Raw genomic sequence first — 21091 nt, forward strand, 5'->3', positions numbered from 1 at the left:
TAAACCATTATTGGGTCAAAAGGTCACAACCATTTTCTGGGTTACTGTAACCCAGCGTCCCTGTCAGAATAACCCAATATCTGGGTGGATTAAGCTACCCACATGTTGGGTTAAATTACCAGCCCATCTTTCTGGGTCATTGTAACCCAGCGCGTTCGCTGTCCAATAGTTAAACTTGGCACCTGGGTAAGAAACCACCCAATTTGGGTCGTTTTCAACCCAGTAGTTTTTAACAATACAATTGAAAATTAACAAACCCTTTAGAACAAGACAAAAAATGCACAATTTGTATGAAACGTCTCCACATTTAAGAGATGATATGTCGTTACAGATTTTGAGTTGAGTTATAAAAAGAGCACTAGTATTGGATTGGTACTTGTTTGTCTTGTTTCAGAACAGAAAAAAAAAGATCAGATTTGTGCATCGTTATAAGCACGTGTAAAAGGCATATCCACAGATCACTTTCAGGTCTGCTTCTGCTGAGAACTTTGACGAGGCTAGATGAGGCACAGCGCGTCTCACTCGGTGATGTTCACATGGGTGCCAAAACGAAAAGCACCAGGTTCCACCACACACACACACACACACACACACACGCACACACTGCTCTTGTGTCCCAGCTGGCAGTTTGTTGCAGCTTTGCTCTCATGTGGGTCCTCCAAATTCGTTGTTACAAAACAGGTGTGTAGCTTTGATCACTGTGCTATGCTGTGCTCAGATTGTTACACGGATAGTCAGAGGAGGTGTCTGTAATATTGAGCCCTGGATATCAAAGGTTCACCTGCAATTTTCTGTCGTGGTGCCAGTAATATTTGTGAAATTTCAGTGAATCAGCAGAACACGACATGCTGACGGTGTGCTGTTCTCTCTTCTACACAAACCATCGTCTCTGCTCTCTTGCACCTGTAGGTTTTCTGTTGTTTTTCAGCTTCTGTGTACCACCTGTGCGTATCTGCGGTCACAGACTGCGGTCAAGTGAGCGGTCGTTTCAGAAAAACGATTCAAGTCAGCCGCCGCTTGGATTATAATGCGCGCCTCTCATTGCTGTTACGGTACCGGCGCTTGGCCTTGACAAAAGACTCTCATTACAGCTTATGCCAACTGAAAGCGACAGCATAATACAAATCATATATTAAATAAGTCTTTCGGAGATTCTGTCACCAAACGAGCCCGAAACTGTTTGCTGAGAAGCGCAATGATTTCTGCTCCACTGTGACCATAGAAACTCTTATCACTGAGCAGCACTGCACTTTGAAAGTCACCCCAGAGGATATTGGAACACATTGGTAATTTATTTCCCAGATTCCCAATGTAATCCTCTTGATGATGACAATAGATTCATAGTTTGCTTATATTTGATTATAGTGCTGCCTCCTGATTTGCTTTAAAAAAAGTATGTGAGCAATAGCTGATAAACCTTAATGTTCTTTCACACACACCCCGCAAACTACAGAATTACTTTATTGCATTAAAAACTGCTTCATGTAACATGTGGTTCACTTCATCAATCTCAATTTGCCTTTAACAAAGATGAATTTGGTTGTTGTTTGTTGTTGAAGGTTCAGGGAGCGTTACTAAAAAGAAGTGAGAATTTGTTCCCAGGGACGACGACTCTTCCACTTGTAAAAGTGACTTTGGATTTGGACTGGATCATACGAAATGACAGCTTTGCTCTCATGTGGGTCCTCGAAATATCCAGTGATGCACCTGAGAATCTTAATTTTTTTTTTTTTAAACCTCACACTCCTCTAACCTTTTTCCTAATTTCAAATATGCAGATAAATAATATGAAAACTACACCATGAAAAACAACAGTAAGCATATTCTGGCTGAAACTTTTGCCACTTACTCCTGCCTTTCTTTGTTGTCATCAGGACAAGACAGGCTATCTGGCGCCAGCGCTGGCAGTTTTGTGAACCCCTTGACCATCTTTGTCAAAGGCTGGAGTTACTATACATTTTGTTCAGACACAGACTGAATGATGAACTGACACAGAGACAGCTCTGCTTATTTTGATATCATGACAGTATTAGACTCCAACATTGTGACCACAGATGCAAGCAATGAAACAAGCAGTTTATATGACAAAAAAATCACCTGTTTCAGTTGTTCATTTTTCTTTTCTTTAGGTAAGAGGAGCATTTTCACACCTTTGCTAATCATTCAACTTTTCTTTGAACTATTACGCTGCAGTCTGCTTGCATATGAAACAGTTCGGCATTATATCACCCACATCTCAGATTCTGTTGTTTTGTGTGCTTCGTGTTTCTTCACATTTTATCAGCTTTATTTCTAATGTACTCAGCCACAGACGCTGCAAAGGCGTCATTCTAACCACATAAATCCTTTATTCCATGCAGTTGTTGCTGCAGCGAGAAACACATCGCATATGCATGAGCAGGCTTTTAATCTACTAATCTGGTGCAAAACGCGAAAGCTTTCATCAGGCAGGAAAAAGTGGGATCATTTTTAAATACTGTCAGCTTGTGACAAAGTAAACGTTGTAATGGGGGTGTGTTAGTGTAGAGACGCTGTTTTGTAATGTAAATGTAAAGTGCACGAGTTGCTGTCCATCCTGCTCATGATGCAAAGACTGACACATTTTCTGCTGCAGTGGAAGTTAGTCTGACATGACATGAAACTCGGCTTACGTTTTTTTGCTTTTTGTCTCTATTTCAGGAGAAGGATTTCCTTCCTGTACTTTGCTCTTACTGAAACTTAAGTTAAGAAATGGAGAAATGGTGATCTGATCAAGAAACGTAAAAACTACTGATAGACTTGCAGTGCTCTAATATTAAGATGTTTGTCAGAATTTTACTGAACAGTCAGCTTACCCTGGAGGTGTGTTTTCAACATCCGTTTCATAAGGAAGCTTGAAGCTTTTGTGTGGTTGTAACTTGCAGAATAATCAAGATGTGTGTCGTTGTTTCCAAATGTAAAAGTATTAGGTCATGTTCTTACTAGAAGAACAATATAAAGCTGCATAGTTTCAGACACTTAAACCACAGAATTTTTACCAATTTTCCAGTTAGTCCCTGAAAGAAAAAGCCCAGGTAAAGGTTTAATAAACATGCTATTATAACTCAAATGTTCAGTTTAGCTACAGAAAGTAGCTTTCTGTTTCCTCCAAACTTTTAACTAATTATTTTGTTAATGAAGTTTAATTCCTGTTTGTCATGTACATACAAATTTATATTTTAACATCAAGCTAATTTTTAGAGAAATTGGCACAGGGTGGAAGCTGTTGTTTAAAACATTTTGAAATGAAAAGCATTATTTTGAATAAATCACAACGTTTGTACGATTAAACAACACAATATCAAATAAAATGCTGAGAGTTAAAGTTCATGACCTTGTAAACAGTAATCAATTGCTTGATTTTTCCAACAATTTTTCTCCAAGGCTGAATTGTTTGTTAAAACTAAGGAGCGATTTTATTTAAAAATCCACAGAATCCTAAAACAGATAACAGAGAGAGAGAAAAATACAAAAGTCTTAACTTGTAAACCGTAGCGAATTATTGTTATCCCTCTTATTTTCCTTACGCGTGTTTTTTATTCACATTACAAAGTACAAAGTATGACATTATAGCCTCAATTCATTGCAATTATCCAAAATATTTGTAGAAAATATGTCTAAAGTAAAAAGTGACGGGTAAACATGCTATTGATGCTATCTTAAAAACACGCGTGGGGGTTTCACGTCAGACCCTTAAAAAGGTGATTCCCAGACTTCAGTGTCTTACTCTGCTGTTCTGCATAGCTCTACCGTACAGGCAACGCTGAAGTAGGCTATTGAATATGTTTCTGCTCAGTCTGCTTGTAATCACTTTGACTTTTAATGAACTCATTGTCAGTTTGAATGCCGCTTGCCCAAAAGGTAATGTATGACTTTATACTCTTCACTCTGCATAACAGCGTAGCCTATATTCTGGTTGTACAATTTTCTCTTATTCTTCATGTTTTTTTACGTATGCCGCTGTGATTAAAGTATATTGTTTCTGTTGACATGTTGAAACAAATCAAGGTCAGAGAGTGGGACTGAACGGTAAGGCTGCACGTTGCGAACCCTGCAGCAATGGAACTTACCAGCCTGAATTGAATGAGTCCCAGCGGTGCAGAGTGTGTACAACGTGTGATCCAAGTAAGTGCTGAAGCTTCTGTGTGATGCATTTTACAGCACCACCAGGTGTGTAGCTATGATCACTGTGCTATGCTGTGGTCAGATTGTTACACGGATAGTCAGAGGAGGTGTCTGTAATATTGAGCCCTGGATATCAAAGGTTCACCTGCAATTTTCTAGTAATATTTGTTAAATTTCAGTGAATCAGCAGAACACGACATGCTGACGGTGTGCTGTTCTCTCTTCTACACAAACCATCGTCTCTGCTCTCCTACACCCGTAGGTTTTCTGTTGTTTTTCAGCTTCTGTGTACCACCTGTGCGTATCTGCGGTCACAGACTGCGGTCAAGTGAGCGGTCGTTTCAGAAAAACGATTCAAGCCAGCCGAAGCTTGGATTTTAATGCGCGCCTCTCATTGCTGTTACGGTACCGGCGCTTGGCCTTGACAAAAGACTCTCATTACAGCTTATGCCAACTGAAAGCGACAGCATAATATAAATCATATATTAAATAAATCTTTCGGAGATCCTGTCACCAAACGAGCCCGAAACTGTTTGCTGAGAAGCGCAATGATTTCTGCTCCACTGTGACCATAGAAACTCTTATCACTGAGCAGCACTGCACTTCAGCACTTCCTCTGTCACCCCAGAGGATACTGGAACACATTGGTAATTTATTTCCCAGATTTCCAATGTAATCCTCTTCATGATGGCAATAGATTCATATTTTACTTATATTTGAACCGTTATATAATTTTTTGTTTACAGTGCAGCCTCTCGGTTTGCTTTAAAAAAAAGTACGTGAGCAATAGCTGATAAACCTTAATGTTCTTTCACACACACAACTGCAGAATTACTTTATTGCATTAAAAAACTGTTTCATGTAACATGAGGCTCACTTCATCAGTCTCAATTTGCCTTTAACGAAGATGAATTTGGTTGTTGTTTGTTGTTGAAGGTTCAGGGAGCGTTACTAAACAGAAGTGCACGAAAGAGACAAACACAAAGTGTGAGTGCCGTGGAGAATTTGTGCCCTGGGACGACGACTCTTCCACTTGTAAATGTGACGTTGGATTTGGACTGGATCACGGAGGTGATGAATCATACAACATTGCATACATCATTTATTTATTTTTTAAAAAGTCTTTTAACAGGATATTCTTTTTCCTTGCCAGAATGTTCAAAATGTAAAGATGGATATTTCAGCACAACTATCAACTCAAGCTGTAAAAAATGGAAAGAGTATGTCTACTGCACTCTAAAAACAAGCGTTGCATAAAAATTGATCTCCGAAATGATTTTAGTTGTTGTCTGATGTTTATAGCTGTGTCTTTTGTCCTTCATTCTAGATGTAAATCAACAGGAGTGAAAATTAATGGAACCAGGATCTCAGATGTCATCTGCAATGAGGTGTCAGAGAGTAATATTGATACCACTACAATCCCCACAAACAAAATTGTCTCTCTAAGTACACTCTTGACATCCCATCGTCCACATGAGGGGGCTCAAACTCAGAAGAAAAGCACTACAATCACCACCACCACCACCACCACCACCACCACCACATCATCTGTTCAAAGACACACCATCAGCCCAGAGATCAAAGGGGAACCCACCTTGTCAAACACTGGGAACCACATCGGTGAAAGACTTAATGATGCTGTCTTTGTATGTCACAATCTCATCTTAAGAAGGAATCCTGAATAACCTTTTGCTCTCTTGTCTTGTTCAGTTTTGGTCCTCCTCATATTTGGAATCGCTGGACTGCTTGTACTGACTGCCGTGACCTGCAAGCTGCAGATTATTCCTCGCGTGGAGAAACACCCAGGAATAAAAAGTATGTTGCATAGTTAAAAGTTAACTGATTCTGGATCTAATGGAACAGTGTTGTAAATACGGTTGTTAGGCTGTTTGGTTCCTTGAGTGTTATTCCGGCAAGACTGACAACACGCATCTGTACGCTCAGCATGAGACTATAGCCAGTAGTTGGCTAGCTTAGCTTAGAACAAAGACTTAAAGTCAGGGGAAATGGTTAGCCTTGGTTTGAATTGCTTTAGGCACATTGTGTTACCTCTGGACATGGACAAGCTAGCTGTTTCTTCATTTCACGTCTTTGTGCTAAGCTGAGTTAACAGGCTGCTGGCTGTAGCTTTGAACTGCCAGGACAGATATGAGATCAGGAATTGATCTTTTCAGTTACATTTAGACAAGAAAGAATAGAAGCATAAATTTACTCCCTTGAACAGTAAATTCCTTGCATATTTGGAAGTGAAAGGAGTTTTTCTTGCAGATGAATGTTTTATGTGTTCTTCTTGAATGGTACCCATGAAATTACCCGCCTGAGCTCCTTCTCTTTACCACTTACCAAACGTGCCCGGAGTCTTTTGAAATGATGTGACACAATATGGAGGTTAATCATGGATATACATGAGTGTTGTAAATATTAAATCTTCTTTACTTTAATGTTTGTTTTCAGAAAATGAGTCACTGTGTCGCAAGCCAGTTGAGGAAAGCGGCGATGGCAGTCTGTCCTCTCTCAAACTGAATCCAGGGGAGCCCTGAGATGAAACTTTAAAATGTGTCAACTTATGCTGTGAATTTTAAAACCAGGTAATCATCATATGATTAATTTCAGACTACTCATGTATGTTTTCTTTGTATTGTTTTTTTTAAAGTCAGAAAATACATAAAAACTATTTTCTCTATCTGTATTATCACAGGGGTAATCACTATCTGTGTGGTCAATATTTGATATTTGTTTGTTCTGTATAGAATAATGGATGAATTATGTGAAAGCTTTGTGAGTTATACCTCAGCTTTTGTCATTTAACTGTAAATCAGTTTAAAGTTAAGTAGTTTGTTACTCTAGCTGTTATGCCTATTAATCAGCAATTTCTCTTGAGTAACCTTGATATTTATTACAGAATTTGGATATAACAACCTCAGAGATCATGCCACTAAATGCAATCTCTTGTTACAATGCACATATATACTTTTTATATTTTCTGCTGCTTTTTGAGGCATATGGTGTTATAAAATGTGATATGATTTAATGGGACAAGTTTCAGAGAAGTATAGAAACAACACTGTTGATCCAAATTATTATGAACTGCTGTAGCCTTAGAAAAAAAAACATTTTTTGTTTCTTCCTGCAGTCTGTCTGTCTCTATTTTTCTCATATTGTTTATTCCGCTCTGTTCCACCAGTTGCTGTTTTGTTAAGATGAGAACGGTAAAAAACATGCTTTCAGTGGGTTGGGGGAGATCCCCTTGTGGAGTTAAATGTGCCTCTTTTTCCCTCTGAGAGATAATTTCTCTCATGTTTTCATTACAGTCGTTGGAAAGATTGATGTTGTAAATATGAGGACTTTCATGTTGTTTATACCTCACCGGAGACTTTCCCCAACAGTACAGTGAGGAGTCATGAGAGCCTTCCCTCGTTGTTTTTATTCATTTAAATCAGATACACAAGTCTACTGATCACAGGTGGCTTAATGTGTATTCGACAGGCTCCATGTGACTGGTGCAGTCTGCTTGGAAAAAGCTGCACTTTCACTCCAACTTCTTGATATTCCACTGACAGTGCCCTCTGTTGAATACTTAAGGGATAAAAATTGACATTTCTTATTTAGAAACAGTGGTAGGGAAGGTATTTAGACCCTTAAAGTACTAATACAACAGAGCAAAATTACTGCTAGAAGCAAAAGTCCTGCTTTGAAAACCCTACTTACATAAAAGCAGTGAAATGTACTTAAGATTTCTAAAGTAAAGGTGCTCATTCTGTAGAAAAACGGACACTATCATCTATCAGTGTAGTGGAAGAAGTTTTAACTCAGTTCAGTGGTTGGGTCAATCTACAGGGTTACCAGATAAATCTGAAGGGTCTGAGATGGTTATGGGGTAGGAAATAAATAAGAAACAAATACAATTTCTTTTTTCAATTTTCATTCTATTTTCTTTTTCTCTACATTTTTTGTGAAATATTAACTGTGCAGTGCAGGATGAGTAAATGTACTTAATCCCTCTTCAGAACTAATTCAACAAACTACTTGTTGAATATATTATCTCTCATACTTGTTGTCACTGTGATGCCCTGAGAGTGTGTGAATAAAGAATTTATAAATGAATCTGGCTTTATGTGCAACTAAACTGAGTCTGAGCATTTGTTACAGAGTGTGCACATGCGATGGAAACAGTTCTTGCAGATGCTGTCAGTAAATGTCAGTTATCCAGGAAGTTGGTGTGTGGTTTCAAAGAAATATACCTAACCTGAAATGTCTGCCTTGTAAAGTACAGCAACATTACCTATCAAATAGCAAGAATAAATACCAATAGTTGAGGATAGTTGTGAGATGACTTAAGGTCATATATCACATTTTCCCTCAAGTGCTACAGGAGGCTTGTTACAGCTTTCTGTCGTATTTGCATTGGTACTCTTGAAGATCTGTAAAGAGTCTGATGTATATCACTGGAGTTCCCCTTTAATGTAGCAATACATGAGATGAAAACCTCCAAGCGGGGTGAATGCTTTTTTATTGGCACTGTATTTTCCATATCGAGCTCTGTTGGTTCTGTGGTTTGTAGAACAGAGAAAGATCTTCAGCTGGGAAATGCCTCCTGTGCTCCTGTATTCATTGTCGTCAAATGTCATACCTTTCGTGTGACTGTCGTGTTGAAGGATCAACTATTATACGTGACAGAACCTGTCTTTCACTCACCCTTACCACAATGCACACAGAGTGGGTTGCCCTTGTGCAGTGCACTTATAAAGGGTACTGCATGGTCTGTACTTTCTGACAGTGACAGTGACGCTGACTACTGTTGAGAATTACGTGTGTTTATGTCTGGTGCTATGTCACATTCTGATTTTAGGGTTTAGACATGTGACTATGTGGTTATGTGCAAGTGTGAGTGACGCAGAGAGAAGTAAAGGTCTGATACTCTTGGCAGTACAGTCACAAGTGACTTGATTTTGAAGGGTGGGGAATCAGGTGTAACTAAAACTTTTAGCAAAACACACAATATTTTGTGCATGCAAAATGCAAACTAGAATGAAAACTAGAATGTCAGCAAAGATCAGGCTCTATCAAACTTTACAAAACCACAAAGTCATGCATCAGTATTGATCACTTGCTTAGTTTTCAGAATTAGTGAAGGAAACTTCACTAAAACCCCCCTGCACCACATGTGAGGGAGTAGTTTCTTTATGTTGAGCAGATGAGTTGATTGTCAACACTGGAGATCAACCAGATGCCAGTGTCCAGAAGCAGTGCCCACAGTGTGCGTGTGCACACACACACACACACACAAAGGGGAAGCACCAGAGAGAGAGAGACAGGTAAAACAAGGTAGCACAAAGAAAACCTGAGGTCACAACTGGAGCCTTGACACGCATACATAAAGAGACTGCAAACCTAACCACATTTTATGCTTGTGAAAGCGTGAAACACTTCTTACAATAACACCTAATAGTTTACCGAATGACATTGCTCCTGTTTTTGTCTTTCACCGTTTGTATGTTCATTGAATGTAATGTCAGAGATTAGGGATGAATGAAGTACAACCATAACTGTGATCGTAGACATATGTGCAAAGACTAGTTCAGATAATGTGGAAAATATTTTGCAAATTTTTGTTTTTAATTTTGTCTTTCAGGTGAGACAGAGACCTTTTGCTCTGCTCTCATTTTCTCGTCTCGCCCCTGTCCTCTCGTCTCCTTGACTCCCCTCTCCTAACATTCATAAAATGATCATTATCACAATCGGCGGTCATTGAGCCTATGCAACTCTCATGTTACACTTTTTAATGCATTTGAAAGTAGTACAGAGACAGTACATATCAGAGTCCAATATATACATGTACAATATATATTACAACTGTGTTCAGTATGTGACTGATTATTGCTGTTCACACACACGCACATATACGCCCACCCACCTACACACACACGTGCACAAACTCTTCTGTCCAAATGACCATGTTGTGAAGTCTGTCTGGAAATCGTTACCATATTTGAACGTGGATCCAGAAAATGTACTTCTTTCCCAGTTCTAACTTTGCTGATATGGTTGTAACCCACCACTAACAGTTCCAACATGTGCACTGTAGACAGGATACAAATTAAAAATCTCAGTTCAATAAGATCTGCTGTGGTCGCACACACACACACACACACACACACACACACACACACCACACACAAAATGCTTTTGTATCCCTACTTCCTGCAAAAATGCTGACTGGTAGGTGTATGACAAAACCTGAAACTACACCTTTGACACCAACACACGCTCTCGAAAGCCCGAGAAGAGGGATTCATAACACATGCTGATAAAAAAAATCTAAAAATAAAGGTAGATTGTACAGATAAAAAGAAAGAAACAAACAAAAACAAAATGAACTCGTTATTTTTGTCATTCAGTTTATAGCCCTGTCTCTAATAGTTTCAAGTGGTCTTTCACTTCCTGAACACAAAATGTTTCTTCCTGATGAGCTAACCACACACATCTCACACTGACGTCACTAAACAGACAAGATAAAACCCTGAAGGCACAAGTGGAATACTGGTCACAATGAGTCCTCTAAGACTTTGTCTGGCAGTTACATGTGCACTGAATATTTGGACTACAGAATACACTGCAGGCTGTGGCGATCACCAAGCTAAGGTTAATGGACATTGCTGTGACCTGTGTCCCCCAGGTAAAACTCATAATTGATATTTAAAATAATAAGATAAAATGTGTTTCGCATGAATCAGTCAAATGTTTCATTGAATCATTACAGGTCTTTAATGTAAGTGGAGAGGTTGCGTTCAAGGGATTTAGCATGAAGGTTTTCCTAGTTCTTGAGCAGGAGCCTTTTAATTCTTTGACTTTTTTGTGGCTCAGTTTACTATACTTGGCTCAGGTTTTGGTGTGAAACAAACATGTATTCACTTTCCCATGTCTCCTTAAATTGCTGCAGTTTATGACACTGTACTTCAATAACACAGCGTAGAATTGTATTGTGTAAATGTGATCTTGACAGAGTCCTATGCTCTTATCTTTAAGGTAAATACATGAAGGAATTCTGCTCACAGCACCAGCCAACTGTCTGTAGCCCCTGTCAGGATGGCTACTACTCGAACCAGTATAACATTTTTGACAGGTGTGAGAAATGTCAGTCATGTCAACAAGGTAAGGTTGAAGATAATGAGAAGTTTGAAGTTATATAGAATGGCAGCTTGACAATCAGAGGATCTCTAGTGAAACCCTCTAGGGTTGCTAATAATGCATTTGACGCAGTGGATAAAAGATAAAACACTGTTATCACCTGGAAGTCCTGTGGTTTGAATTCTTGTCTGTTCACAGAATATGCTGGAAAATGTACAACGACCACAAATACAAACTGTTCATGCCACTCTGGTTTCTTGTGCACGAACAATGTCTGCTCAAAGTGTGTGAAAAACAAATGCACCACAGGCGAGAGACTGATGATGACAGGTGAGAGGGGACATCTTCTTGTAGATGAAAGAAACAAGCTGAGGCAGCAGTTTGTTTAAAAAAAAAATCTGGTTTGAATATATCATCTTCTGTTTTCTTTGTTTATATGTTTTTATATGGACAGTGATTTAGCCTATGTAACACATTTACATTCAAGTTCTCCACTTTATGATATATCTGAAAGTAATCAGCTGGTGTTGTTTGGGTATGACAACACCACATGGTCACACCACATACAGAATGGAGGTAATACTAGAACCAACGCTAAAAATAGTAATCATTGTTAAGTTATGCTTTTTTTAGCCAGGGGAGGCAAACACACACACACACACAGTATATTATAATTGCTGCCTTGATGACCTTTGTCCCAATTTGAAAAGAAGAAGCTAATGTTAATGCTAGCATGCTATCTTGTTCACAGTTCCAAAGCTAACACACTTAAAAGCGTATAATGTTTGCAGTGTTCACCTTCCTAGTTAGTGTTTGCACACCAACATTTGTTAACTAGCACTAAACGTGAATCTATCCATCTGTGCAGCCAATTCCTCGGGTAAAGGGTTGATAGAGTATTCATATCAGTGTGAGCCCCTGTGCCTTGATAACGCATATTTTGACATCAAAGAGGGCGTCTGCAAGCCACGAACACAGTAAGACCGAAAGTCCTGAACTACAGTAAAGCAATAAATATGTCAAATTGCTTTTACAATTAAACGTCAAACTGCAGTAACAAACAATTTCTGGTCAACAGGTGCAGTATATTGGGTCTTGCTGAGCGGTTTCCAGGGAACAAAACCCACAACTCAGTCTGTGATGGAGGTAAACAACCATTTTATTGACAGAAAATAAAACCTGTTTTGGATAGCAGTGCATTTCTAGAAAATAAATGTTTTTGCAATACTGTACTCCAGTACATAATGGCAATATAGCTGAACCGAACTAACTTGAGTGTGATTGGATATTTCCCCAGGGAGGCATGGAAATGGAGACTTCGTCCATGTGATCCTTGGCATCGGCTTTGTTTTGCTGTCTCTCACCCTCCTTGTGCTTCTGTCTTACGCTTGTATAAAAAAATTAATGAAGCACAGATCATGTAAGTGGGCCTTAATGGAAGTGCACATAACAGTCACTTTAAAAACAAACGTTGATTTCATTTATTAAAATACAGGCATAATTTCAAGAAGCCAGTCAGGATCAGAAATGTCAATAAAGATAATCATTTTTTTAGTCATACAGAACCTTTATTATTTTGCAACATTTAAAAGCATTTCACTCAGATCTTTTCATTTGCATTGCAGAAACAAAATTTTGAGGTCATATACAACACATCATATATAAAAATATGCAGCATGAGCAACTGAGGGACATCAGACGAGAAAAGTAATGTATTATACTACTCTGATTTCATAACATTTTGCATTTATTTATTCTCTCTGTTTCAGATGATAATCGCATTGATATTGCATCGGTCTGCACCAACGCCAGTGACTTTCACCTGTCAAAGGAGGAGAGTGGACACCAACTCATCATCCAGGATGAGTCCAAGAACAGCAACAGTTTGGACGAACTACACCTGGAAAAAGTCAGCACTTCTTGATAACATGTCTAAGATAGGGTTTGAGATGCGGTAATGTGAGTGAAAGGTCCCTGGTCTGATCTGCAGCAGAACAGATTTAGACATTTTACTGTTGAGGTGCCCTTAAGCAAGGCACCTAACCCACATCTGCCCCAGTAGAGCTACTCAGCTCTAATTAGATTAGTTGTCCACTCTGAGTAATTATGAGGGTGGAGATAGTAATAAGTAGAAATTGTGAATAGTAAAGTGACTATAAAGATTATTTTGTAAATTTTCAGAAGAATAAATAAATGTTTATAATAAAAGATTTCAAACTCTCTTTTTTCTGTCTGATATAGAGATAAGTAAAGGCATCTGATGGATGGTCAGGGTGACTATTTTGTCATGTTGGCGGTTCGGTGCTACTAAACTTCTTTTACGCCACCAAATGATATATAATAATGATATATAATAACATAACAGAGGGGACATTTTTTGTATTGTGTGCTTTTACTTTTAATACCTACATTTTCCTGATTAGGAGAGGATTTTTACAAAGTATTTTCACCACTGTTAACCTCCACATTACCCAAAAAGCCATGACCTTAAGATCCTGCTATAATACTCAGGATTTCTTTTCATAAAATTTGTTATTTTTGTGTATTTAAACATTTGCCTTTATAGAAAGAAATCCGGTCTCAAAAACCTGTGTGCAGTTCCTTCATGTGCCGATGGGGGCACTGTCGGAGTCGTTTTGGCAGACTGATCATATGACAGCTGCCTGCGTCCTACTTCCCTTCCCCAAAAACGCCACATCTGACTGGGAGGGAGAAACGGGTAAATCCACAGTGGAGTTTGATCACGGACGTCAAGATGCTGGCACTAATAAACCGGCTTTTGGACTGGTTCAAGTCTCTGTTTTGGAAGGAGGAGATGGAGTTGACGCTGGTCGGCCTCCAGTACTCGGGAAAAACAACATTTGTAAATGTGATCGCTGTAAGTCTTCAGTTGCTAACTTAGCCACCTTGCTAGGGTTATGCTAATGCCATTAGCGCTAATAATGAGATAACAATTACCAAGCTAGGTCTCTGCTACAGTGTCTGGTGCTCGGGTCCAAATACGATGTAAGTGAACTCTGATGGTACGGATGCATCCATAAAAGCAAACCTACGACTGAGTCAGTTTGTTGTTCAGGTGTCAAACGATTTATCCTGGATAGATCCCTGGTGTCAACAAGTCAGTTGAGCTAACCCGGGTATCCTTACAGGCTAGTTGCTTAATGTGTTGTTATTTAGCACGCTAAACGCAAACGCAGCGTACGATTGCTTGGTTGTGACAAGCGATTTTATCACTTTCAAACTGTGGCCTCATCTTACACCGAATACAAACCCATCAGCGTTTTTTAGCCACCAGGAAGTTAACTTAAAAACATGTTGACCATCACAACAACCGCGCATTGCGACACAATGTGTCACTTTTGTACAGGTTTCTTACAGAAATATGAAATTAACCCAACCTTTTAAGAGATAAAATTGAATCTAACTCACTGACAATCAATAAACAGTGGATCTGCTAGTGTTTTTAAGCTTGTTAATGTGACATGATTAGGAAAAATATCTGCGTCTTAGTCATTGTTGTCGTTGCCTGAATGCAGGTGGTATAAAAATGTTACACATTCCTTCAACACACCAATAAAAGATGAGCAGTTTCTAAGCATTGTTCAGTTAAGTGTAGCATATGTCTTAAACAGCAGTAGATGCTTTCTGTTGCAACTGTCTGTCACGACTCCTGCTGCAGCAACTTCAGATGTAAATTCAGATGTAAATTGCATTGTGTTTTTATCTGTGACCCGCTGTGACTGAGGCTGGAGGAGAGTACCTCTTTTTGGCAGGACTCTTCTCTTGTGCAACTTTCGCAACAGTTCCTCTAAGATGATGTTTCTGATGGAGCAATTTTTCGTTGGCTAGTTATTAGGGAGCAACTGAGCTTTTTCTGTTTTTAAGGAACATTTTGTGAAAAGTTTGCCCTCACGACACTCACACGTGCCTTTTACTCCATCAGGTCCCTCTGATGACCAATTGGATGTTACATTTTACTGTACAACCCTCATTCTAAATGTAAATAAAAACTGAATGCAGTCATTTGCATATGACCTGTGTTTGCCCCAAACGGTTTTACTTCCCCAAGTGTCCCCCAGCCCATGTAGTAATACGCTTTGTTCAATGTTGTGTTTGACAAAGTGGTGAACCTCACCACATCCTTGTTTCTTAACAGTTGAGTCTTTTGAGGATGCCCTTTTCATACCCAATTATGATTCTATCACCTTTTACCAACCTGTTTACCTGTGGAATTTTCCAAATTGGTGTGTTTTTTTGACCAGTACACAACTTTCCCAGTCTTTTATTGGCCCTGCCTCAGTTGGTTTGAAATGTGTTGCTGGTATCGAATTAAGAATTAAAGAAACTTATATAGAAACTTATATTTACAAAATGTATATCAATCAATATAATCTTTGACCCCTTTTTTAGTTGAGTATATGTCAAAAAGGGTTACCAAATCATCACATTCTGTTGTTTCACAGCATCCCAACCTTTTTGCAGTCAGGGTTCAACATCCTGAGGTGTACAGTGTAGAATACAAATCCTTGAATCCTAATGTCGATCACCAGTTTCCCTTTAAACCCGTGTGTTACGAGATCCTTCAGCGAGTGAATGATGTTAGAGCAAGTGATGTCAAGGAATTCGTTGCGTCTGAGATATGTAGCAGACATTTTAAGCCTCTCCTCTGTAAATACTCTTGAGACTGGCATTCTGCTGTCTGTCTTGTTTGATATTGGTCTGCGTGACTGCACACCTTTCTGTTTTTAAGTGTTTTTTTAAGCCCTTTCAACCAAATTAACAGAACTTCAGGTTTACAGTTTACAGTGATTGAAAATAATTACTATAACCATTTTGTTAATCAATTGATTGTGCAAGTTCTGCTTTCTTTAATAATACCAAACATTCAGTGGGCTTATTCTTGTGAGTTTTGTGAGTTTTTTTCAAGGGCACAAACTGTGGGAACTTTTACCAGGCAGCATCTATTACTGCAAGTGTTGATTTATGAAAGTTTTATTGAGGAGAAAGCAAACCACCAGTGAAGATTTTACTGTGCGTTTAAGTTAAAAAAAAAAAAAAAAGACAATGTTTTTAACGGCTGCCCTGTTAGGTATGTGAGGAAGAAGTTGGGTTTGGGATTGGAACTTAGCCCTCATTCTTCCTTCACACTGAACAGATGAAAAAATGCTCTGGCAGCCTGTAAAAGAGCGAGTGAATGGTTGTAGTGGATCATAAGACTGCTGCACTCAGCTTCATTCCGCTTCATCAGGTGACTCCAGCCAGTCATGTGAAATGTGCGTAGAGCAGACAGTGCATGGAGAAGGAATATAAACAGCTTTGAGTTTTGACATTAAAGGCCATTCTTCCCACTTCTGTTTGCAATAGTGAACACTCACAAAAGCCCGAACATACGGAGATAAAGTTAAAGATAAGATAAAGAAAAACAGGCTTGTTTTTCATTTTGGCAAAAAAAACGAGACTTTGTTCTGTGTTTGGTTTTGAACATCACAAATACATTTTTACAGGTTTGGACAGTTAGACATAAACAAGATTTTTACAGTCATATATTACAGCATGTTATTTTTATTTTATTTTGTTAGGTTTTATTTATGGATTATTTAAGTGTCATGATCAGGATTAGACTTTATTTACACAGCCATTTCATTTGTTAAACCTCAATAAAGTATATAAAAGCATAAACGTACAAGAGATGATCGTCATATGTTTATGCTTTCGTGCCAATGATGACTGCCACCACAGACATTATGGGGTTGTCCGACCGTCTGTCCCACGACACAGAGATGAACTGATTAGATTTTGGTGTTTGTTTCACAGTTGCTCAGATACTGAACCGGCAACTCTAATCTTGGCTGTTCGTTTTAAAACTCTGCTGATTGTGTAGATCTTCTGTGCTGCCAGGCTGAAGATGTGCATGAAGCATCTCCAATTTCAAATTTTCTAGCTTCTTTACAGCAACATCCATATTCGAAACATTGTAGTCCACCACAAGCTCACTGACTTTCCTGTTTTATAAGAATTGACTCATTCTTGTGTCTTTCCTTTCAGTCTGGGCATTTCAGTGAGGACATGATCCCCACAGTCGGATTCAATATGAGGAAGGTCACCAAAGGAAACGTCACCATAAAGGTATTTTAGCTGTTACTAGTGGTTAGTAAAATGAAACCAGCACTCTGGTTGTACAAGGAGGGAGTAATTGCATCTTTAATGACATTTGAAACAGAAATATCATCAAGATGTGCTCTTAATTCTGTAGATCTGGGATATAGGAGGGCAACCAAGGTTCAGGAGCATGTGGGAGCGCTACTGTCGGGGAGTTAATGCAATTGTGTGAGTACTGCAAATTCTATATTCAAGTTTGTCTGAAAAACGAATGAGTGGAAATTTAATAAGCCCTTGGGGTTGAAGTAAGCACACAGTAAATGTATGTAAAAGACATTTTACTAATTTTTTCAGTTTTGCTCATTTTTAGGTACATGGTTGATGCCGCAGATCGAGAAAAGGTGGAGGCATCGAGAAACGAGCTTCATAATTTATTAGACAAACCTCAGTTGCAAGGAATTCCTGTAAGCCTTCTCTGGAAACAGATTTAACATTTGTGTCATTTTTTTTTGCTCCACTCATACAAAGCTTATTGGTGATTACTTGCTGCAGTTTCAGATTTCATTGTAATGTGTTCTTAGGTTTTGGTACTCGGTAACAAAAGGGATCTTCCCACTGCTCTAGATGAGAAGCAGCTCATCGAGAAAATGTAAGTATGAAAGAAGGTGCAAAAGAAAGGTTAATTAGATTACGGCCAAATGACCAGTTTTGTCATTTTTATGTACAGCAATGCACTGCATGTTCTTGCTGTTGTTCAAAGGTCTCTATTCGTTTTTTTGAGTTTTACTAGAAGAACAAAAATGCATGTTACGGTTGAATATTGATATTTTAAAATCTGTCTGATGTGCATACGTTTGAAGCTTCAACACTATTTTACTATAAAAAATTGGCTCCCTCTGCTGCCAAGTTAGATACATGCTGTTAGTTGAGCTCAAGCTGCAGATGAATTGGACAGCCTGAATGCATGCTTGTTTATTTGTTCATACACCTTTTTTCCTTCAAAGGAATCTCGCGGCTATTCAGGACAGAGAGATATGCTGCTACTCCATTTCCTGTAAAGAAAAAGACAACATTGGTGAGTTTCAGTTAATGTAATGCAGTATCATTTTGTGTTAACTCAAGAAGAAAAGGATTTATAATTGTGTTTTTAAAATTTTTTTTTTATTTATGTTAAAATAATAATTACACTGTTAGACAATGAAAATTTTAACCTTCCATTCTGTTTTTTCATTGTTATAGAAAGCAAAATTTTTCAACAATTTTTCAAAAATAGTTTTTATTTTTCTGACTTGTTTCTTTTTATCTCGGGCCAGAAGTATAAATGATGCGTACACAGAGAAATCGTATATGCGACTTTTCCCACACAAACTGGTATTTTTAAAGGAAAAATGTTTGAAAATGTGCACACACCACACGAATTTCAGATAGCTGTGGATGTTAAGGGGGATGTGAAGTATAAGGTGAGAGCTGTAACCTTTGAGTGAAACGTTGTTCGTGCAGGTTGCTTGCTTTCATTGACTGTGTTGTTATATACACAATATCCAGTAAAAATCTCTCCTTCTTCTGATTTTAAATTGTTTAGAACTGATGAATTTTATCATTCCTTTTATTTACATCGGCGCCATCACTAATGATTTTTTTCCATTCTGAATTATGAGGCACTTTGTAAAATTTGTCTTAATCTGAGCTCTATAGAGCAACTTCTTGATTTTCTATAACCAAGACTGAGATATTACTGCTATGATGGTTTTCAGGTGATGAATAAGCAGTAGGGGTGCAGAAAGTAGTTGCTCTAGCTAATGGCAGCTGTTCTGATGCTGCTGGAGAGCCTCAATGATGAAACACAATTGTGCGTTTTTTCTTTTTGCCATTCTTCTTATGGACTGGTTAATGAGCGGTATCCATATGCAAACCAAAGGATGTTTCTACAACTGTTAAAACCAAATCGGGCATATGCACAGTTGTACACAGAGTTTTAGTCTTGAATCGGCACAGAATTGTATGCATCTGCCCTCTGGTTTCATCGTGTCATTTTCACATGTGAGTCAACCCTAATGACTCTTGTGTTAACCTGCAGTATAAGAGAAAAGGAGTTATTATGGTTGCTAAATGTGATTCTAATAATTTTGTTGAGTTACATATGCCTGAATCATAAATGGATTCCCAGCCTGACTCGGCATGTTTCTTTCATTCCAGACATCACACTTCAGTGGCTCATCCAGCACTCAAAATCCAGGAGGAGCTGAAAATGCAGGAGTTGTTGTCCAGCCATGTTTGCCATGATACTGTCATGCCACACCCCCATCACTCTGCGATGTTGTACAGTCTCCCAGCTCACGTGTTGCACTGTTCTGTCACGTCACACTATTTTTTTTCTCCCTCACCTCATGATTCTTTCACAGATTGTGAGAATGCACTACTAAATATGTGATTCTATACCAAAATTAAGGTACGAAATTGGCATTATATGTCCTGTAAAGCTGTTTCCTTTAACGTGGAGGAAGAACGTGTTGTCTGTCTCTACCTTTTACCATTAAGGCATTACCCAGTTGATTATACCCAGTGGTTTGTAACACTAATCTTGGGTATACAGCAACAGACACAGATCTCAAGGGAGTGTTGATGTCAAACAGGCCCCACATAATGAAAAGATACTCTTCATACACTCAGATAGGATTCCAGGAGATGGCCGATGTGGACATAAAGATTTTCCCATTTCTCTAGAAACTTACTCTGTGATTGTCTTTTATGACCATCACCTTTCACTTGATCTGGTTTTTGTTTTTCAAGGACATGTCTGTTGTTTTAGAAAACTGCATTTGCAAGTCAATTGAAGCAGGTCTGTACGAATATCAAGCTAGTATGATTTTTACTGATGTGAGATGTGCGTGTATGAATATTTGATTCTATTTAAAGTCTGAATGTACTAAAAGTAAAGCTGTACAGGATTGTGTGGTTCATATTGGCCTCTGTTTGTAAGCAGCCTCAGTGGATTGATGTCCTTTGCGCTGCCTCGAGGCTGAGAGAGTGGCAGAATTCAAAGTGCCTTGTGCAATGTCTCTCACCCCTGAAGCAAAGCAGCGTGCAAGGTGTGCCTAAATGAAAAAATACCCCACCATTTCAATATATTCAAGAAATAAAACGGCATGCTTTTTAATTTAGACATTGTCCTGTTTTTGTGCACCATAGATGGTACTGAGAAGGTATTTCTTTTTCTTGCTTGACTTTTGGGAGCAATAAGGCTGTTTTGATCCAATCAGTGTAAGCATACTTTTGGTTTTGAATTTGACCTGCTTTCTCTACGGTCAGTTTTATAAAGTCAGTATTTAAATACCTCTAGCAAACAGACAAAAGGGTCTGTGTTCAGGTTGAAGTCGGTTGATGCCATGCAGCCGATTATTTGCAACTTCAACTCCTACTGATAATATAACACCAAACCAAAACAAAACAAAACAAAAAAAAATTAAAGTTCATTATGCATTAATTACAAGTAATTCTGTGGAAAGGTCTATTTCATTTGACAGTCTCTTATTTGCGCGACCTTTTTCCACAGTAGATATTTAGCAGGAAAAGCACAGGTGTTACTGATAACAAATAAAACGACGGTGCTTCATTGAGAGGACCTAGTTTCGCGATCCATGTTGGAAATGGGTCATCTTTAATGCAATTTGTATCACCTGTTTTTTTTTTTCCTGCTATGACAAGTCAACCCGTTTGTTAT

General features: G+C 38.5%; 3 protein-coding genes across 3 annotated transcripts; all 3 read left to right on the plus strand.

Annotated features, from left to right (window-relative positions):
• Nucleotides 1-3417: 3417 nt before the first annotated feature.
• On the plus strand, nucleotides 3418-8247 carry si:ch73-361p23.3 (tumor necrosis factor receptor superfamily member 4). Its single transcript, XM_046383472.1, has 7 exons — nucleotides 3418-3879; nucleotides 4027-4143; nucleotides 5080-5214; nucleotides 5297-5363; nucleotides 5471-5763; nucleotides 5854-5958; nucleotides 6598-8247. The coding sequence occupies exons 1-7, from the start codon at nucleotides 3801-3803 to the stop codon at nucleotides 6681-6683; spliced, it is 882 nt and encodes a 293-aa protein (XP_046239428.1). The 5' UTR covers nucleotides 3418-3800; the 3' UTR covers nucleotides 6684-8247.
• A 2420-nt stretch (nucleotides 8248-10667) lies between these two features.
• On the plus strand, nucleotides 10668-13493 carry tnfrsf18 (tumor necrosis factor receptor superfamily, member 18). Its single transcript, XM_046383473.1, has 7 exons — nucleotides 10668-10819; nucleotides 11170-11295; nucleotides 11470-11601; nucleotides 12140-12248; nucleotides 12350-12417; nucleotides 12569-12691; nucleotides 13041-13493. The coding sequence occupies exons 1-7, from the start codon at nucleotides 10693-10695 to the stop codon at nucleotides 13193-13195; spliced, it is 840 nt and encodes a 279-aa protein (XP_046239429.1). The 5' UTR covers nucleotides 10668-10692; the 3' UTR covers nucleotides 13196-13493.
• A 437-nt stretch (nucleotides 13494-13930) lies between these two features.
• On the plus strand, nucleotides 13931-20531 carry arl8ba (ADP-ribosylation factor-like 8Ba). The gene is made up of 7 exons (XM_046383474.1): nucleotides 13931-14149; nucleotides 17317-17397; nucleotides 17525-17598; nucleotides 17741-17834; nucleotides 17952-18019; nucleotides 18375-18445; nucleotides 19567-20531. The coding sequence occupies exons 1-7, from the start codon at nucleotides 14027-14029 to the stop codon at nucleotides 19614-19616; spliced, it is 561 nt and encodes a 186-aa protein (XP_046239430.1). The 5' UTR covers nucleotides 13931-14026; the 3' UTR covers nucleotides 19617-20531.
• Nucleotides 20532-21091: the final 560 nt, after the last annotated feature.

Source organism: Scatophagus argus, chromosome 3 (genome assembly GCF_020382885.2).
Source record: "Scatophagus argus isolate fScaArg1 chromosome 3, fScaArg1.pri, whole genome shotgun sequence".
NCBI lineage: Eukaryota > Metazoa > Chordata > Actinopteri > Scatophagidae > Scatophagus > Scatophagus argus.